The sequence below is a fragment of the Amia ocellicauda genome, chromosome 4 (assembly GCF_036373705.1).
Source record: "Amia ocellicauda isolate fAmiCal2 chromosome 4, fAmiCal2.hap1, whole genome shotgun sequence".
NCBI classification, from domain to species: domain Eukaryota; kingdom Metazoa; phylum Chordata; class Actinopteri; order Amiiformes; family Amiidae; genus Amia; species Amia ocellicauda.
This window is the reverse complement of record NC_089853.1, coordinates 3,636,068-3,655,993: the sequence shown is the minus strand read 5'-3', so window position 1 is coordinate 3,655,993 and position 19,926 is coordinate 3,636,068. Positions and strand designations below refer to the sequence as shown.

The 19,926-nt window shown below is 37.4% G+C and overlaps 1 protein-coding gene across 1 annotated transcript in view; it reads right to left on the bottom strand.

Moving 5' to 3' along the window:
* Window positions 1–19,926, bottom strand: part of LOC136747589 (protein kinase C-binding protein NELL1) — a 154,997-nt gene that overhangs the window by 40,496 nt on the left and 94,575 nt on the right. The window contains exons 13-14 of the mRNA XM_066700531.1: window positions 18,789–18,914; window positions 7,795–7,917 (exon numbers count right to left, since the gene is read on the bottom strand). Coding sequence (XP_066556628.1) covers window positions 7,795–7,917; window positions 18,789–18,914 — 249 coding nt within the window. The remainder of the gene's footprint in view (window positions 1–7,794; window positions 7,918–18,788; window positions 18,915–19,926) is intronic.

Genomic DNA, 19,926 nt, shown 5'->3' with positions numbered 1-19,926 from the left:
TGAATGTTATTACATAAAGAGTTGGATAGTTGGCAAATAAACTTTTTCAATTGTCTCCTAGTTTGTAACTGCCAGGGTCAACAGATAAATATCCACATTGACTAAGTTCAAAGTGATAGCTGTCTTTCAAATTCAATAATATGATTTTATCTGAAAACTTGCAGCTATTACTGACACAACAGAATTGAATTGAATCACATGAATTTAATGCAATTCTGAGAAGATTTACTCTGTCGTTCTTCTTTTCTTCTTCTAGAACGGACACATTGTTCAGTGTCACCAATCACTAGTTTCTGAGGACGATCATAGCTTGAGGAACACAGTGTTTTGAATTATTCTTTCACCAGGACATCTGACTTTAGGCAGTTGACAATACTGTATTTTTTAATAATGATATTACAGTGTTTGAGAGACTTTGACAACAAAACGTGTGATTTGGACTCAGTGTTTACAGATCACAGTTTCACAGCCTTTTGATATAGGCTATTTATGTCGCATTTCAAAATTATAATACCAGCAAGTCTTTTGAAAACAGCAGCCTGCCTCAATCCTCTCCTCCCTCAAAACACCTAACATACAATTACATTCTGGATACAACCAAAAGTAAGACAGGTCTTTAGGATTAAATATTTGGTATTTTATGGCCCATATCTATTTACCTGTGGAAGAAACTTGCAAATTCCCTGTAGCAATTTCATCTCATCCGTATTATCGCACGATAAGGCCCTATTCCTTCAGCTTCACATACCAGGTATGACGAATTTCACCAGAGATACTCATATAGCAGCTGAACTGAATCTTATGGATTTGAGGTTATCCTTAGGGAAAGCACACGGGGAAAGGACAGAACAGTCACATCTACCATTATCCTTAATATCTGCCCATATCTGCTTTTTTTATTAGCTGCCGTACAAGCTGTTAAATATCATCACGTTGCAAACTGTCAAAATCGTTACTCTTTATTCCATGGAAGACGGAGGTAATAAACTGACCATGCTTAGCACGCAATGACCTGAGAATAAGTTTGTATGACATATCAGATCTGTACACTTCTATTTACAGTTTAAAATCCTACAATCTGTGAAGGATGTGACCGATCCGTCTATAAAACAGGCTGAGATACCCTTGCTGATTCCAATCCATTTTATTACTAGGCCACGTTCCACAACATCCTTAATTAGGGTTAAAATGATGTACAGTATAACACAGTATAACACTGCAATGTCTACTATACTTACATATGGTTTTTTTAATCAATGATTGATGATATTTTTCATGCTCTGGTGTGCATTCAGTTGACAGCACTATAGCCTTGAGCACCACTGAAGGTGCAACCTTCTTGTTTTGAGCTCTGCAAGTTGCTTTGTCATGGTTTGGCTTCATTTAATTAAATTTTTCCATCTTCCCATGACCTCCAGAGAAACATACAATAAATTAAAAGAGCGAGGTATCGAAAATACCAGACAATTAAAACAAGGACACCGCTTTATCCTGCCTCTTACTCTGGCAAATGATACATCGTTGAGGCTGTTAACCAACTAAAAAATAAACAGCAAACTTTAAAGAAGCTTGATGACGAAGCATGCCTTTGTTCTCTTTAACACACCGTTCAAACCCATACAAATTATATTTTATACAAAAAAAACTATTGTATAAACAAACCATCCTCTGAAAGGGACTATTAACAAGATAAGCCCTTCTATTGTAGACCTGACAAAAGGATTTACAGTTCATTGCTATCATTAAGTTAAAAGTATCGACTGTACCAATCTATAATCTTTTGCTGTGTTTTTAATTGCACTTCCCCTGGTTGTTTATTGTTAGCGGCCCGGAGTATGTTTATGTAATTGTCTCGCCGTTCACACTGGATCAAAGTTACTTAACTAAAACTACTTGAATTGAAGTAAAGAGGAGAAAGAGGGCTTTATCTCCACTTTCCATTCCTTCTTTTCCCTTGGTTCTCAAGATCAATAAAGTAAAAAAACAATACAAAAAACTGTTCCGTCAGTAGAGGCCACCCTTTCTATTTTATAGCAATCGGTTCTTTGACAGCTTACATTGTTATGCTTACATAAGAGCACATGAACGAACAAAAACATTCAGATTGGTCTCGATCTACTATAACCCTACAGACACATAGTGCATGACATTATCGACAGATCTTAACTGCTGTTTCGACATCTCAGATCAAAACATTGCACTGGTTCGGGTTTCAACAATTCAAAGTGCTTAAACATCAGGCCACAGCAACAGCATCCTAACTTTTCTTCAGTTTCACATTTACTGGACGAGCGTGATTATTTCCGCAGAAACTTCAGTCGAACGAATGAAAAACAAAACTATACTTTGATGAGGTTTGCCAAGTTTTATTTCAATCGCGTTAGAGGTTTCAAAGAAGAGGCGAAGTAAATATTAATGAAGTCCTGAAACCTAGCCACCAAACGAATAAAACAATTACAGACCGAAAGTCACCAGTGAAAGACTTCAGAAACCTTATTCACTATAATTAACTGCCTTAACTAGACAACACATCTCAATGGCTGAGTCTTGTCGTGACACTCACTCACTCCCCAGCAGGCAAAGTCTTACACTGACACTGGTACATTTACCCAGAAGTCACACATCTGCCCACATCTACCCCTGGGGCAGGAGTTAACATCAATTCTCCCTTTTCTCCCCGAGGCAGAAACTCTTCTTAGCCCTTGCCTTAATACTACTCCAAAAAGTACACTAAAACCTCATTTAAGTCCAAAGTTTACCTTAACATGCATTAATAGTACTTAATTTTATAAATAATGATAAATAATCCAGATGTAATTCTAACACCAACTGCATTAAGTGGTATCCTAATTAAAGCATACAATAATAACTCCCTGACCACAAAACAGCAGTAAACCTAATTCAATTTCTAAAACTACAGCCAATATTATGGAATATTATAGAAAATATTATGATGATGAAACTTGTATTATTTGTATTATTGTTACTACTACTACTACTGATAATAATAATAGAAGTGTATTCTGAACCATAAGCACATATGATTTTTAAGTTTTCAATTTCTCTTCAGATTAAAAACAATTATCATTGTTCAAATGTCATTGTTTACTACAATATAACCATTAATTGATCCAAAACAGGTCCTCCTATAGACAGATTACAGACTGATTTAAACACTTTCCTGCAGCTGTGAGCTTATTAGAGGCAATACAACGGCCTTCCACATTTATCTTATTTAGCGAGTGACTCAGATTGTTTAAATCCCAGAAGACATGTAAGGCAAACGTATACAAGGAAGCAGTGGGTGGAAGATAACTGTGTATTATTCTCCATGGTAGTCATACATTACCGTTCACTGTCAAACCACTTTCAGCAGCGATTGCAGTTGTTTACCTTTTGTATCCAGTCTTCTCCTATCTGTTCGGTGAATGGCTGGTATCAGCAATTTCCACTGGTCCTGGCGTGTGACTTGTATGTGTGTGTTTTTTTTTTCACAAATGGTTTTAGAAAGCACATTGGTAAGTGTCAGGAATCTGAAAAGCAGCATTTATAATACTCCATAGCATGTCACTAAATGTGTTTTGAAGGCCATATAAACAAAAATATATGAATTTCTATTTACTGTTTAACACCTCCACAGCTGTACAGAATCATATACTATCTCTGCTATTTGTTGATGATTTTTGTGGGCAGTTGCAGGATCCTAGAACACTCTGTCCATCTCAAAGATTTTATTAGTCTAATTAATTTCTTCATAAGGAGGTGTACATTCCCAACATCCTCTGAACAGACAGAGCAGAACTGCTATGTACAATGGACTGCCTTTTATTGTTTAACCTGCAAGATCCCTAGGCTTGATCTCACCGCATTAGAGTATTGCAAGGTAATAAAAAATATATCGCCCCCTTTTTTTTCAGCTGAACACATCATTTTGCATTATTCCAAGGGGTATAACAATATAAATATATCCAAGAACTGCTGAAACCCACAAAACCCAGAAAACATATCCAGCCAAATCTCATGATCCTATTTATTTTTAAAAGCAAAGAAATGCATCAAAATATGGTGGCGTGTTACAGCTTTCTTCAAGAACCAATGCACTGGCCTTTATGCTACTGTCTATATATTAATGATGTCTCTAGGGCCTAGGTTAAAGTCTAACAGTGGAGATATGCCAAAGTGCTGCGCCATGTTGTTGTGCCTGAATCTGTTATTCTCCTTTTTTCATGTGTCATTACATCCTGACTGTGTACCAGTATTTTGGTTACCACTTAAAAAGCCGTAATCCAAGAAAAAGGTAAAACAAACAGACAAGACAAACAGAAATACATACACACACGCACGCCAAAGAGAATGGGGCCAAATCAGATGTCTAATTCCAATTCCTGACATAAATATTCAATTCAAATTCAACGACTGAATTGGAATTGACAGAAAAGGTCCAATTATATTCAGAAATGAGCCCAACTCACTAACAATGCAGATTGAAAGATGACCAAAGACGGAAGGCAAACATATCGCCCTAGAGGTTGAGCTGTCCTGCAGACAATACTGCAGGCTCATGTGTGAAATAATGGGTTAATTTCTGTGAAGCGGTTTACATGGGTTTAAGCAATGGCAGAGGTTTAAAACAGCTGTCACTAAAAGTAATGGGTTAGATTAGGATCAAACGAAGGCCAAAAGAGAACAGTCAATGAGTTGTATGGAATAGGAAAAAGGGCAAAATAAAAATTGATTTTGGATACAACTGAAAACATAAAAGAAAGATCCATTCACTTGGTGGCCAGACTAGTACATATTAAGTACATTTATCGTTAATGTTATACCATAAATTCAGTTCATGTTCCCACAAATATTAATCTGTAGTACTTAGTTACTTGAGCCTTCTAGTCACATATTTTACTTTTCTAATATTACTAAATACTTTGGTAAAAAAATACATATATATCTGATTTTATTAATAAAATCATGAGCTTCATTGTGATAGGAAATATTAAGAAGGAGTTTCAGTGGGGGGATGTTTAAGCATCTTTTTTCCATATGCAAATACCATGATTAATCTTAAAATTCTGAATCAGAAAATATTTGTGAGGAAAATTATTTAGATTTCTTCTGAGCAATGACAGGATTCCCCCCCCGTAATTCTACCACATGCAAATGAACCGATGTTAAGAGCATAAAATGTGGATGTAGCAAGAAAGTTTGCATATTACTTTTCTCGAGACGTGTTATTGTGCTTCAAGGGTTGGACACGATCCAGCTTACAAATTGTCTGGAAGGCACTTTGCAAATTGCATTGATCTCTCGGAAGACCTGCCATACACCTGCTACATTTTAATTTGTATCTCTATCGTCACCACGATTTAAAGTGCAGCTTCAGTAATCCACCGGCAGACAGCATCAGTTGAGATGGCAAGGGCTATCATTGTCCTAAATAAAATTAAACTCCCTTTAGTGAAAGCAACCAAAAGACTGTTTTTAAAATCGAAGAATATGGATGAAGCTTGGAAGATGGAAGACTGCCTTTCTCCTCTAGTTAAAAAAGCAGAGATGGGATTATTTATCTTACTGTGTGATGGTTGCCAGTTCACCAGAAACCTGTGGAACCGTTCCAGGTGAATTTTTTTGAATACCAAATGCTCGGTAGAATATATTTTGTGATCTCCAGTGCAATCTTAATTCTCTTACCCTAGGCATATATTAAGTTATTGTTGATGTATGAGTCAGGCACCCTCTAGACCAGTGCACTCCAAGCAGTGGGCTGTGGAACATCGCTGTGCCTTCAGGCATGAACAGGTGTGCCACAGAATATTTTTAAAAGTTACAGATGAGAGGAATAAATAAATCAGAATCCGCCTCTCTCTCACTCACATTAAAGAAGTTCTTGACAGACTTGAACAAAGATTACTCCTCCGCAAAATATTATAAGTCAAGTGGGCGTGCGTGATGGGTCTGTTACATCAAGAAGGGCACAGCATCGGGGGGCTGCTGACGATATTCGCATGAAGGAGACTGATGCATGCTGGGAGCGATCCTTCCTCTGGACCAAATGGTGCACTGGTGGAGTGACCCTATGTAACTAGTTGGGGGTTTTAGGGAGGGTTTGTGTTGTTGTCCCGTGTTCCCCATTTTCCCTCTGTACTGACCTTTGTCCGTCACAGCCCAGCTGAATGAGAAAGTGATTGATACAGCCTTCCTACCTTCCCCTCAGGCTGCGACTCAGAAAACAGCCATTAGCTCTTGTCAGAACGATAGAAGAGTGGTTTCTAAATAAAGGTCTGTTTCGTTTGCATACCAAAGACACTGTTCCCGTATCTACCTACCTTGAACACTGAAATTTCACTTCAAACAGACTTCACAATGAATTCACCTCACACCTACATAATAATCAGAATTTTGTATTATCCGTCATTTTTAAATAATCCTGAGAATATTAATTCTGAACTGTGATATTTGCACTGCAGTGCCGACAGGAGGGACCCGAGCCCATACAGCAACCACTTAACATGCACATCGCAGGGTCAAATATGGCAATTAATTAGCCTTCCATCTAAATACTATTCAGAATATGCTTTCTGAACCGTGATGTTGCATTGCAGTGTCGACAGGAGACACCATGGTATTGAATCAGTAGATTCCCACTTGCTGCATATTAAGCTGTAGCAGACTGAATCCCAATCCTAGCCAACAACAACTAGGACCAGCAGCCAGGCCCATACAAATCCACACCAGATCCAGAACACTCAGGAGAAACACAACCCTAACCTTAACAAAAGCCAAAGTTTCCTGGGGACTCTAACCCTAGTCTAGACAAAAACTGAACTTAATTTCATTATCTTACTCCATTTTCATGCAAAATGTAGATAAATTACTCAAATGAATGCTCTCTTAACAACCTACATCCTACCATCATCTGTATCCTGAATTAAAACTTTGCTTGGGAAATGCATCTCAATTTGGATTTTCCGTTCTTTAAAAAAACAAAAAAAACAATGTGCACTTCATACAGATATGGCAAAAAATTAGAATCCTGAATTTTCTGAACTGTGATACTGCATTGTAGTGTCAACAGAAGAGACCTTATAATAAACAGCATCAAATTTCATCAGTAGGTTACTTGCCACCTAATTAAAACCAGCCCATGTCAAATGTTTTAATTGTGGCCTCAGAACTCTGTAAACGATACACCTGAGCAAAATAAAGCAGAAAAACAAATAATACCTACTAAAATTACACACCTCTGTATATCAGGGCATTAGATGTTATTTGAGTGAGGGCAGGGGGGTTAGTAGGGATTAAAAAGGTCAGGAAACACGGCTTCTGACCCCTCAATCAAGCCGCTGCAATGACACATTTCCTTGGATAACCCTGCTTCGCCTTTCCCAGTGTGGGACCGGAGAGCTGCATTAAATATGAATACGATTCTGCTTACCTCGAGAAAAGCGATCACATCTCATTCAAGTTCATTAAAACAATTATATATATAAATATATATTATACATATATATGTGCAACCTGTCATCCGATCCAAGGGTGAAAGTCATAAAAGTTGATGTGTGACTTGAAGAAAACAAGCAGGCTGGTTTCAATGGCTGCTATCCAAGGGGTAGAAGTAATACTAAAATCAATTCTCATCATCTCCCTGCGTACCTCTGCCAGATGATGATAAATAAGTCAGAGGGTCTGATGCACCACCGGCCCATCGTAACTCTGCACAATTCCCATGCACGGGAAGGTCTTAATTGGCTGTGTGGTTAAGTTTACAAAACAAGGTCCTTCAAAGAGCAAGCCTACCTCTGCAGAGCGTCCCGTTGCCCACGTAGCCGGGCCGGCAGGTGCAGCCGTGTCCTCGGATGGTGTTGGTGCAGATGGCATTCTCGTCGCAGGAGTGCTGCCCACTTCCACACTCGTCGTGTTCTTTGTTTTATTGTATTTATTATTTGGCGGCGGGAGAGAAAAAGAAGGACCGAGTTTGTATACATCTACAGGTGCGTACATATGCAGCAGACACGTTCACAGTTTCTCTTCTTCACATTCAACATATCACATATTCAGTTCATCTCAACTGGCAGCTGCCAATGAGCGCCATTCTCAAGGAACAAGCGCACACCTGATGCTGAGAATAATGTGCACATTTGGAAACGTGATTGTAAATGAAGCCGCACAGAAAGAAATTGCATGGTAGGCAGCCATGCACACAATTCACACCACAATCTGAGAGATAAATATATTTTTAATTATTGTAAATACCACTTAAGGCAGACATTCTTTGAGGTGTATCCAGGTAGACCAGGACCCCCTTATGTACAAATCACATCGTTAACCAATTATGAGTGGTGCTAATGCTGCTAACTTAATTTGTTGCTTTATTTGTTGAGCAGCTCAGTGATGTGAAGCTACTTTTTGTTTTTAATCCTTTCATGTATCAGTGCTACTTTATAAATATCCCTTTGTCTCGTGCAGCCTCTTATTTTCCAAGATTTATACCAAGGAATAAGATCACTCAGCGATTCCATTCCTTTTGTGTAATAGATGCACCTATATATGTTACATTCCCATTTCAAATTAACATTTTCATTTCACTGAATTTATTTATTTTTAAATTAAATATTCGTATCGTATTATTAATAGTACGATTGTGTCAGTTTGACTATTGTTAGTATGGAAAATGGTTCTGCCAGGGTAACAACAAAATATTAAGTACAAAAGTTGTTACCATATGGTATAATTCTCTTCTAAGTGAAAGTGAAAAAACAAATCCGACCTGAGTGTGATCAATGGGTTCATGTCAGGCACATATTTCATGTCTGGAGGTGCTTTATTCTCAGTAAAAAACATACCCAATTATCTGACGTTCTTCATCAATATGCAGAAGCTGTGAAATTCCCACTTAATTAATGCGTTGCCTTTATTAAGCCCTCAAGCAAGTTTTACACTTTATTAAATATATTTTTAACAATTTTTCCAAAACTAAAAATATATGCAACCATGGTTAATAGACATAATGTATGTACAAAATACAAATTCTCCATCTCTAAACAGGAGGCAATTTTACTTGGTTTAGAAGAGGTATTAAGGAATTGGTTGATCTTGGTGTAATTCTGTCCATGTATTTCTTATTAAAATATACTATAAAACTCACTACACTGATTCCTATTAAGGTGCTGTATATAGCAGTTATACACACAGACGCACACACATGCACACACACTTAAACATAAATGAACTGGGATACTACCGAGAACATTTTCTCATGTTTTTGTAGAATATACATAACACATGATAAATTAATCTTCAGATCCATGCAGAGCGTTATATCAAAAAGAAAGTCATACTAAAATTTTTAGCAGCATTTTATGAAACATGCTAATTTCTCCAACAAATAAACTTACACTGGCTTACAGTTTCATTGTTCTTCAGTGTTGTGAATTTTCCCAATTTTAGCGGTATAAGTATACAAAAGAATGGTCTGTAACCATATTAAGAATGCATCTACGTTTTACTTTGAAGACACTTTAATAATCCCTTAATATCTCAGTGGAATGAATAAATCAAGCCCTAATGCTAGAAAAAGATTAAGTTTTCAGAAAAATTCAGAGCTTTAGACCTAGTTGGATCATTTGAGGTAAATTCCGCATGAGATAAAACTCTGCTAATGGAATAAAAAAGTATGAGCTATATAAGATATTATATATACACACACACGCACGCACACACCTACACATACAGATACACCAACCTTTGACAAAGCACATCTTAGCCAACTAACAACACTGTACGCTAAGAAGTCATACTGTCAAACCCCCATATATGACAATAGTGTCCGTACAGTTCACTAATTGGAGGATTGCTGTGCATCCTCTTCATCGTTTTATATCTAAAAATCAGGCTGAAGATACACAAATAGTCAAAAAGCAAATTAGACGAAGTATAATTTTTCACATTATGCTGAAACCATAATCTTAGGCCAATTATAAAGATTTTGCTCTTGTTTAAAATTCAGGATGCAATCTAATTACTGCAACTGATGTGAACCGGTGTCTGTTGCATAACGTCCTGAAGCCAAACCCCAGTGAAATCAAACATCTTCAGGCTGCAACAGTAACAGGGATGCTGAGGAGATATTTGGAAAAGGCAGTGTCTGAATGCTGAACATCCCCAACACAGACGCTGTCTGATTAAAGGTTAAAAAGGGTTATAATAAAATAATGCTTATGTCAAGAAAAGTGAGTAGCATCAAAGAGGACCACTTACATCCAAGGATAAAGATCTGAAATTAACTGCTATGTTTAGTTCTGTAGGTCCTTAAGCATCTTGAAATCAAGACCATGGTGACACTACGCCACCTCAGAAATGAGCAACCGACCGAGGCCGTTTCTGTTAAGCCACTCATTAAATCCATTGATTTCTCTTTCCATATCATTCTTAATTGCTCATCAATGTTCACTGCAATCAGAGCAATTCCAAGGGGCTGAAAAAAGGGCTTTTTACAGGCATTTCATGAGTGGTTTAGGCAAAGAGCCAGCCAATTACAAACACAGTAGTAATTAAGTTGTAAAATAAGGACAAAGATAGGCACAGAAAAACACATTGGGAATGCAAAGATGTAAGGCTCAAAGTCTAGTAACACCAAAACAGATCAATGGTCAATCCCCAACCAGGTAATGTTGACTTGACAGACCCCAACCTCTAGGGAAAGATGACTGCTCTAGAGGCAGTTCAGAGGAGAGCACCCTGGAACAGAGGAGACTACATGGGGACTTGATTCAAGTCTTCAAAATCATGAAAGGCATCAACCACATCAAACCAGAGGAGCTTTTCAGTTTATTGATAATATAAGGCCTGTTGTGTGATGAGCAAAACTGTGCCAGGTCTTCACTCTAGAGACAAGATACATAACTAATTTTGATCCAACTGCAAATAAATAAGTCACAAACCTAGTGACTGTATACTCAGTGGCAGTTTAAGTATTTGTATTTAAGTATTTAAGTAACAACTATCAAGCACACGTATGCAGTTTGCAGTTAGCAGGTGAACCAAAGTATCCACATAACTCAGCCTGATGTTTGAACAGCATGTAGTGTTGTCCCATATTCCAAATTGTATTCGTTGTCACTGGTGCTTTGCAAATGATTTTCATCAACACTTAATTGATTTCTACTCTCTAAGGATCAGAAAGTCCAATGCATCGGCCTCGAAACTTATTGCAGGGGTCATAAACTCGGATTCTCAAAGTCCAGCAGTTTTTGTAATTCTCTTGAAATTACCTGCAGTTCAGGAGTCATAAAAATTGGTGCAATTAAGCAAATAATTACTTACATTAAAGGCCCCCAGAGGAAATGGGGACCCTTTGACCCTCAACAACCAGAGGTATTCAGCGCTTGACAGAGCGAGTCATCGTGAAGCTTGTCAATCGAATGTGGAACAACATTGTGAATAAATAGCCACACGTGAACAGCAGGAGCAGTACGTTATATAACAGAGTGCGGGAAATAATTCTGATGATTTCAAGAGTTAGTCTTTCGATCTGCTGTTACATAATCCACTTCTTCTGTGTCAGCTCTGCCTTATAATAAACCCATCTGGGATTGTATGTTGATTAATATCTGTAAAAAACACTGTACTTCAGATTCGTTTTTTAATTTGCCTTATTATTATTCTGTGTTTTACGCACCACTTAATACATGAGCAATCATGAAACTGTATGCAATGTTCTTTTGATAAACTTACATTGAGGATCAGGCACAAACCTAGAGCTGTGCTTCAAGCTTGGCACATTGAGAAAGGGCTGCTCTTGTACATCTGTTTCAGAAATAAAAAATGAAGTGAAGGAGTCCCAGACATTTTTCATAAAAATGATGTTCATACTTCTCCTACTTCTTCTTATTGTGTACTAAAGAATGGTAAGACGATTTCCTTGCTGTGTCTGAATTATCAATAACTATTCCTTTTCTGTTAACTGCAGGCATACTGGTAGCATTATACTGAGGCACTTTCAGACACAGAAGCAGAAAAGTTGAGAACAAAAAAGAAAACATATATAAACGATTTATCATGGTTATTTTCTGAAGATAATTTATTTTCAAATCCCTTTCTCCAACCCGCTAACATTATGATTACTAAGGAATTCTTTTTGTTTCTCCACGGCAGCCTCCCTCACTAACATCAAACAGTAAAAGACTGTAATATGAAATTTAATAGTCACTGACAAGCCTTTAAAGAGATTGTAAAAGAAAGGAGTATTTTCAGAGATGTTTATTCAGTACTCAGAATCCGATAGCAGCTGAAGTCAGTAGCCGCATTGTAACTCTGTTAAGGGAACTATACTTCGCTCTGCAATGAGAGACCAAGGAAATGCAGATTTATTGAGTTCACATCATGGCATTTAGCAGAAAGATATAGAAAATCTATTTTCTTTGGAGCAAATTCTGAGTTTGCAAAGGTAATCCATCCTGCAGTTCAAAAGCCCTTTCACATTAGCATTATCAACATGACTAAACTGTGTTCGCCTGCACTGTTTATCTACAGAATGAGGGTAAAGCAGATATTTTGGAAAGTTTTGATTAAAAAAAATAATAATATTTGATATGAAATAACTCAAACACGCTACTTTATCTGTTTACCTTCCTTTTCATGTGCAAGTTTGCATGACACAAGTTAGGGAAACACAACAGGTGCAACAGGGGCTTATGGCATGCAAAACATTTCCTCCATTTAGTGACTGAGGCCCTGAGACTGGTTTAATTATACACATACTGTGGTTGCATGTCATTGTCTGTTTGCATGACACTGCATGAGAAGAAAGGAGAATGCATCACGGCGACTGTTACGATCTACATCGCCTTTAAGATAAACTCAGAATGGAGACGGGTCCCCTAAAATCAATCTCACTGCAACAAGCCACCTACTTAAGTGCATGCAGGAGACATATTATATATTGCACCATTAAAGGACAGCTAAATATAAACTCAGCATTTTGGAAGCTAATTACCTATGGAAGACTTTGTGTAATGGAATACATGTCAAGTAAAATACAATGCAAGCAAGTGCTTTAATTTAATAAAACCTTCTTAACCCCGTCTGCCCAGGAATAAATATGTTTTTCTAAATCCCGACTTCCAGATTGTGCAGGCGTCAGCTTCTAATATCATTAAAACCGTACATAGTTTCTTTTCAGTACAATTAATGTGTGGTGTTCTTGAGCAATGGAAAAAATTAAAATGAACCACATGTAAAGATTTCAGCTTATATAGTAGCACACATATTTATAGATAATCTAAAATTGAGACTCCTAACATTGATATCTGTTTTCCTTTTTAAGTTTGGAGTTATCTGTTGACATCGGACCTCTCTCGTGACAGATTTAAATTCCTCTGGAATCAGGAATTCCTTCGATACGGATGTGCTTTGATTAAGTAGTATTAAGAGAGACTGACATTCAAACATGACGTTTCTATAAGCAGATAAAAAAACCTTGAACTAAAATGTATTCATATTTTACAGCAGTAACATTTTTGCCTAAAAATTATCTTACGGGGGAATTTTAAAAAAAAATATTTATCATTCTCGAATAACCTTTCACATTCAGCAAGCTTAATAGATAATTATTTTCATGTGGAGTACTGCATGCTAACACACTTCAAAAAGTATTGCCAATGTTCTGACACAGACAAAGTAGATACTTAGATATTGATTGTATTACTTTCTTCTTTATATAAAACATATTTATTTTCCACAATAAATACACCTCTCACACCTTCTAGCTTTGAACGGGTTAAAGTATAGTACTGACAGAAATAAAAATAAAGAAAAAACAAAAGGGAAAACAGCTCCTTTCACACATTGTGGGAAGCAATTGTCAATCATCTCAAACAAGAAGGCTTTTTTATATTATCTTTTTTGATATCGATCCATTCAACTGTCACTGTAGAAACCTATATGCTAAGAAATTACTTGTCACATCATCCAACCATGAGAAATAAAAACTCAACCAAGAGCACAATCTCATTGGGAAAAAAAGGCAATTGTTTACCAGGAGAAACTGTTTCCCCACAAGAAATAACCACGAGGAACAAGCTATTTCCCCTGAAATGTCTAATCCGTAACTTTGGGGGCATTGATTTTCTTAACCATGGTCTAAATCTATTTTCACCAGCTAGGATGCCCAATTTGTGATCAGCAAATGTTAAGTGAAACCACTTTCAGATATGGATGCTTCCCAGACTATCTCACTGGACTCATTTCTAAGCGAGTTTCACCGGGAGGCTTCAGAAATGTGTCTGCATCTCACAGGTCAGGGAAATTAAGTGTAACAGCAATTACTGTACCCCCAAAAACAGTTTGCAAGACATTTCCTGTGTCAGTTTTTCTTTTCTAGGCCCAGCAAAGGAAAAAAAGGTATTATACATAATAGCTAATATATATCATGATCAAGTTTGTATTTCCACAATAGGAAATACAACTACATGATAGTCAAAGACCAATAAAACACACTACGGGATACAGCAAGAGTGCACCAACAACAGCAAATGAGTGTGGAGGTAATGACCACAGGTGCTTTCCGACTCAAGTGTAAGAGTTGCTGTTCAGTGTAAACACCATTAATCTCAGAGCATCCATTCATTACATTAAAAAAATGCCAAGGCAGGGTACTTTACTGGAAATGCATTTTGCTAACATTTAACTCTTTTGAAGGTGGAAATCCTGAAGAAGACGTTTTGCATTATTTCACTGTCAGACACAATCATTATAAAATGAATAAATAAACATAATGTGGTGAACAGGAAAAGACCGATATCATGCCAAGATTAGTGCTATAATGATTGTGAATGTATGCACAAATGTCTTACGGCAGGGCACATTTTTCAAATCAGGGAGAAGGGGTTGCAACTACAGCAGAAGGATAAGGTTTGGCAAACAACCTGAAATAAAAAAGCAAGGCTAACTGCTGCACAGTGCCAGGTTTCATATATAAATAAAAACACTGTATATATGACAAAATATAACTTTGAGACCCTGGAAAACAACACAGTATCATAGAATTGTTTGTTGTTCAAAACAGCAATTTTCTTCATGAAGATCGTTCTGTGATCATTTAAATACAAAAAATGTATTTTTTTGTTTTGTAACCACAAGTGTATAAGATAATGTCACAAAGTCAATTAGATCTCGACAAAGTGCAACGAGATGGGACAAGTGTAGGCACACATTTACTAATAACTATTCCATTTTAACCAGCATATCGGAGAGGGAAAGTGTTGCCAAAAATACTTCAAAAAGGAGAAATGCAAAGAGATTCATTTTCTAATCTGACTCAATGGGATTAACTCTTTTAATATGACCAAAATGCATCTTATGGTAAAGCCCAAACACTAGCAAAACACTTGAGTGGATTAATTTTCCAGGGACACCCACTCTCAACGATTGCCAAGTTTCAGCTAATTAAAGGTATGCATCTATATTTTTCTCCACAAGAGCAGTAAACAAATAGACTGAACATAAATATAAACGCAACATGAAACAATTTCAAAGATGTTACCAAGTTACAGTTCATATAAGGAAATCATGGAGGCAGCTTATGGTAGAGAAATTAACAATCAATTCTCTGGCAGCAGCTCTGGTGGACATTCCTGTAGTCAGCAGCCAATCACACGCGCCCTCAAAACTTGAGACATCTTTGGCATAGTGTTGTGTGACAAAACTGCACATTTTAGAGTGGCCGTTTATTGTCCCCAGCACAATGATCACGCTATTTAATCATCTTCTTGATATGCCACACCTGTCAGGTGGATGGATTATGTTGGCAAAGGAGAAATGCTCACTAACAGGAATGACAACATATCTGTGCACAACATTTGAGAAGAATCAGCTTTCTGTGTGTATGGAAAATGTCTGGGATCTTTCATTTCGACTCATGAAACATGGGACCAACACTTTACATGTTGTGTTTATATTTTTGGTCAGAATAGTTTAATCATCCCATTAAATAAACTAAACAATAAACCATAGTATTTGATTAGTTATTACTATTGTCTGATTTCCTTAATTTATTTTCATCTTTGAAATTTTGGCAGTTGGAAAGGTTAACACTAGCTCAGAATTGCAAATACCCCATCTCTTGTAAATAGTACCTCCTCCAGGACTAGGTCATGTCATTTGCAGTTTACCACTTAATGCCAGCTGTACTCCTTCAGACAGGATATTTTCTCTGAGGCAAACTATTGTTTTTATACCAAAAGTGCAATAGTGAAAATGTGTATTAATCATCTTTCTTATGCAGACTCAGTTAATTATAAGCTTTTCTGTAAAGCATGTAGCTTCTTAAAATGTTGAAAACATTCTATTGTTCATACCCAGCCCTTAAGCACACCTTAAATCATCCCACCCTACCTCAGATTGAAAAATGTCACTGTCTGTCCAGCAATGTCATCATTAATTAACTCTAATCAATGTGCCGAGTATAAAACATAATTCTAATTGGGGCTCAGAATCTAAATACACACCCATCTGTTGGCTCCAGATTCAGTTAAGGACTACAGGGTTTTATGGGGGATTTATGTGTGTGAAAAACAATAAAATTATAACTACACCGTATATCCGCGAGTGTATGAATTCCTGCCACACTGTGTTGCTCAGGGCAGAAACAGATCAAAACCAACTTGGCACCTTCCTGCCACAGCCCCTGTACTGTCTCATGACTGCTTCAAAAGTTGAAGTCTAAGATCAAGGTGCAAAAATATACCAAAATAAACTTGAGACGTTAAGTATACAAAACAAAGTAGGTGGCACCTTACATTATAAAATACTAAAAAACAGGCTTTTCCTGAACACAAGTGTTTGCACTATAGAGAAAGGCATGCTGATAAGCCAAATGATTCTCCCCAAGGGATTTCTGATATTAAATTTCAATGGAGGGGGGGCTAGATCTGGCTGACACTTTTATGAAGCAACACTATAAAGAGAGACAATACTGTCATACCAAGTGGATCCACACGCCTTTACAAACCACAAATTATCAATATGAATCACTCTAATCAGCTTGCCAGTTCGGTTGTATATCGTTTTGAAGCATCCTTGCTGTTTATGGGCTCTGTTCAGCAAGAGCCTTACAGATTTCATCATTTGCCTCATTCTCTCTCTCCTCGAGTCAAAAACAAACCCATAAAAGTTCAGTTATCAAAGCAATGCATATATGGTTTAGTACTTGTATTCTTAAAAGTTTTGCAACTTCACTCAGTTTATTTCCCAAGAAGTAATGGAAATGTGGATGTAAATGCTTGATGAATTAGACCTTTAGGCACTAAACTATATTCAATAATTAACAAAGCCCAAGGCGACCATTTACTCGCAGCTGGAATACCACACAAAAACACCACAAAAAACAAATAGTGGAAATTAAGGAGCTCGGACTTGATTTATGACAGTAATTTATGTGTTCAGGAAAAAGGAACAGCACAGGATTCCTTAGTATCACAGAGCTCTGATTTTAATATTTTCTTCTTCTATAAAAAATTCAGTGTACAGTAGGGTGGTTCTGTGATTTGTGGTCAATTCGCTGGAGTTCTGCTGAAAAATCCCGTCTCTGTGAAGATGCAGCTCTCAAACATGTGCAATGCAGTATTCGACATCACTACCTGTCACTACTCCTACACATTGTATTTTCCTAATGTCTGTTTTAAATTACAGTAGGTAGTAGTTTTCCATTTATCTATCTGTTGCTTACTATATAGAAATAGATAGAAAGAGAGAGAGGGGTGGGAGACGTTGAGAGGTAGAGTGAGAAAGAGAGAGAGAGAGAGAGAGAGAGAGAGAGAGAGAGAGAGAGAGAGAGAGAAAGCAGGCAGAGAGAGGCACAGAGCATACAAAGAGAGGGGATTATAAGGAGGGGAAATTAAAGCTTCCTTATGCATTTTTGTACCTGTAACTCCCAAGTTGTAACACATATACTAGGCAGAATTAACTAAACACACTGACAGGGTATTCTGAACTAATTTCCAGGACCTACAGATTTAGTCACTGGGGAGCATGACTTGTTGTGTGCCGCAGAAAAGCTTCTCAGGTGCTAAAGCACCTTGCTGGGCATCACAGTTCACAGGTGTCTGCAGGCGCACCAACACATCCAGTAGGTGACATACAGAAGCCAGAGCTTGTGTAACTGACAGACAGCCTCACAACCTGACGACTCTGATAATAATAATGCTCTGAGTATGGGTGTAATAAGCAAATAATACACCTTATAAACAGTCTATGTACACATATACACATACATAAACACACACACACAGTCAGCCTCTCCTCTGTCTATGTATATGCATATTATATATATATATATATATATATAAAAGCGGCTCCCAAAACACTATTTTGTTTATAAATGTTAAATCATAATGGGTTATTGATAATTTATAAATGTAATTATTACTGGTTCCTAACTGTTTTATAAACTATTTACTAATCATTTATTAACAACAATGTAATATAAAGTGTATCTTTCAAATCTCAGTAGGTAATGAAAATGTAAATATTAATCATACTCACTACTGAATAATGAATCAAAAACATTATGCATTTATGTATTTGTCTTAATGTGTTAATGTTTCCAATGACACTGGTATATTTGAGCTGCTATTTAGATCCATTACCTCTTGATATTGAAGATGGTTTTTGCACCCTGGGCACAAATGTAGTCAATCTCTGCTGACTTTGTCACTTGTGTTACTGGGGACATCTGTATTTATCAATGTGCAGCAGTCTTACTAATAAAGCATTCGTCATATGTTTTTTCCTACCTGTACAAGAGAAGTCATCAACTCTGATATATCCTGGAAGGCAGTCGCATCTGTGACCCCCAGGGAGGTTAACACACACGGTGTTCGAATGACAATAGTGCATCTGGTTGGCACACTCATCAATATCTGAGGAAACAGAAAGCAGCACTGTAAGCAGAGCATTTGTAGAGCTTCTAAGATATGAATGACTTTATGAACCACACAGAAATATTGCGCATTCAATTATCTTCCAATATACATACAGTGAGGGAAAAAAGTATTTGATCCCCTGCTGATTTTGTACGTTTGCCCACTGACAAAGAAATGATCAGTCTATAATTTTAATGGTAGGTGTATTTTAACAGTGAGAGACAGAATAACAACAAAAAATCCAGAAAAACGCATTTCACAAAAGTTATAAATTGATTTGCATGTTAATGAGGGAAATAAGTATTTGATCCCCTATCAATCAGCAAGATTTCTGGCTCCCAGGTGTCTTTTATATAGGTAACGAGCTGAGATTAGGAGCACTCTCTTAAAGGGGGTGCTCCTAATCTCAGCTCGTTACCTGTATAAAAGACACCTATCCACAGAAGCAATCAATCAATCAGATTCCAAACTCTCCACCATGGCCAAGACCAAAGAGCTGTCCAAGGATGTCAGGGACAAGATTGTAGACCTACACAAGGCTGGAATGGGCTACAAGACCATCGCCAAGCAGCTTGGTGAGAAGGTGATACAGTTGGTCTGATTATTCGCAAATGGAAGAAACACAAAATAACTGTCAGTCTCCCTCGGTCTGGGGCTCCATGCAAGATCTCACCTCGTGGAGTTTCAATGATCATGAGAACGGTGAGGAATCAGCCCAGAACTACACGGGAGGATCTTGTTAATGATCTCAAGGCAGCTGGGACCATAGTCACCAAGAAAACAATTGGTAACACACTACGCCGTGAAGGACTGAAATCCTGTAGTGCCCGCAAGGTCCCCCTGCTCAAGAAAGCACATGTACAGGCCCGTCTGAAGTTTGCCAATGAACATCTGAATGATTGAGAGGAGAACTGGGTGAAAGTGTTGTGGTCAGATGAGACCAAAATCGAGCTCTTTGGCATCAACTCAACTCGCCGTGTTTGGAGGAGGAGGAATGACCCCAAGAACA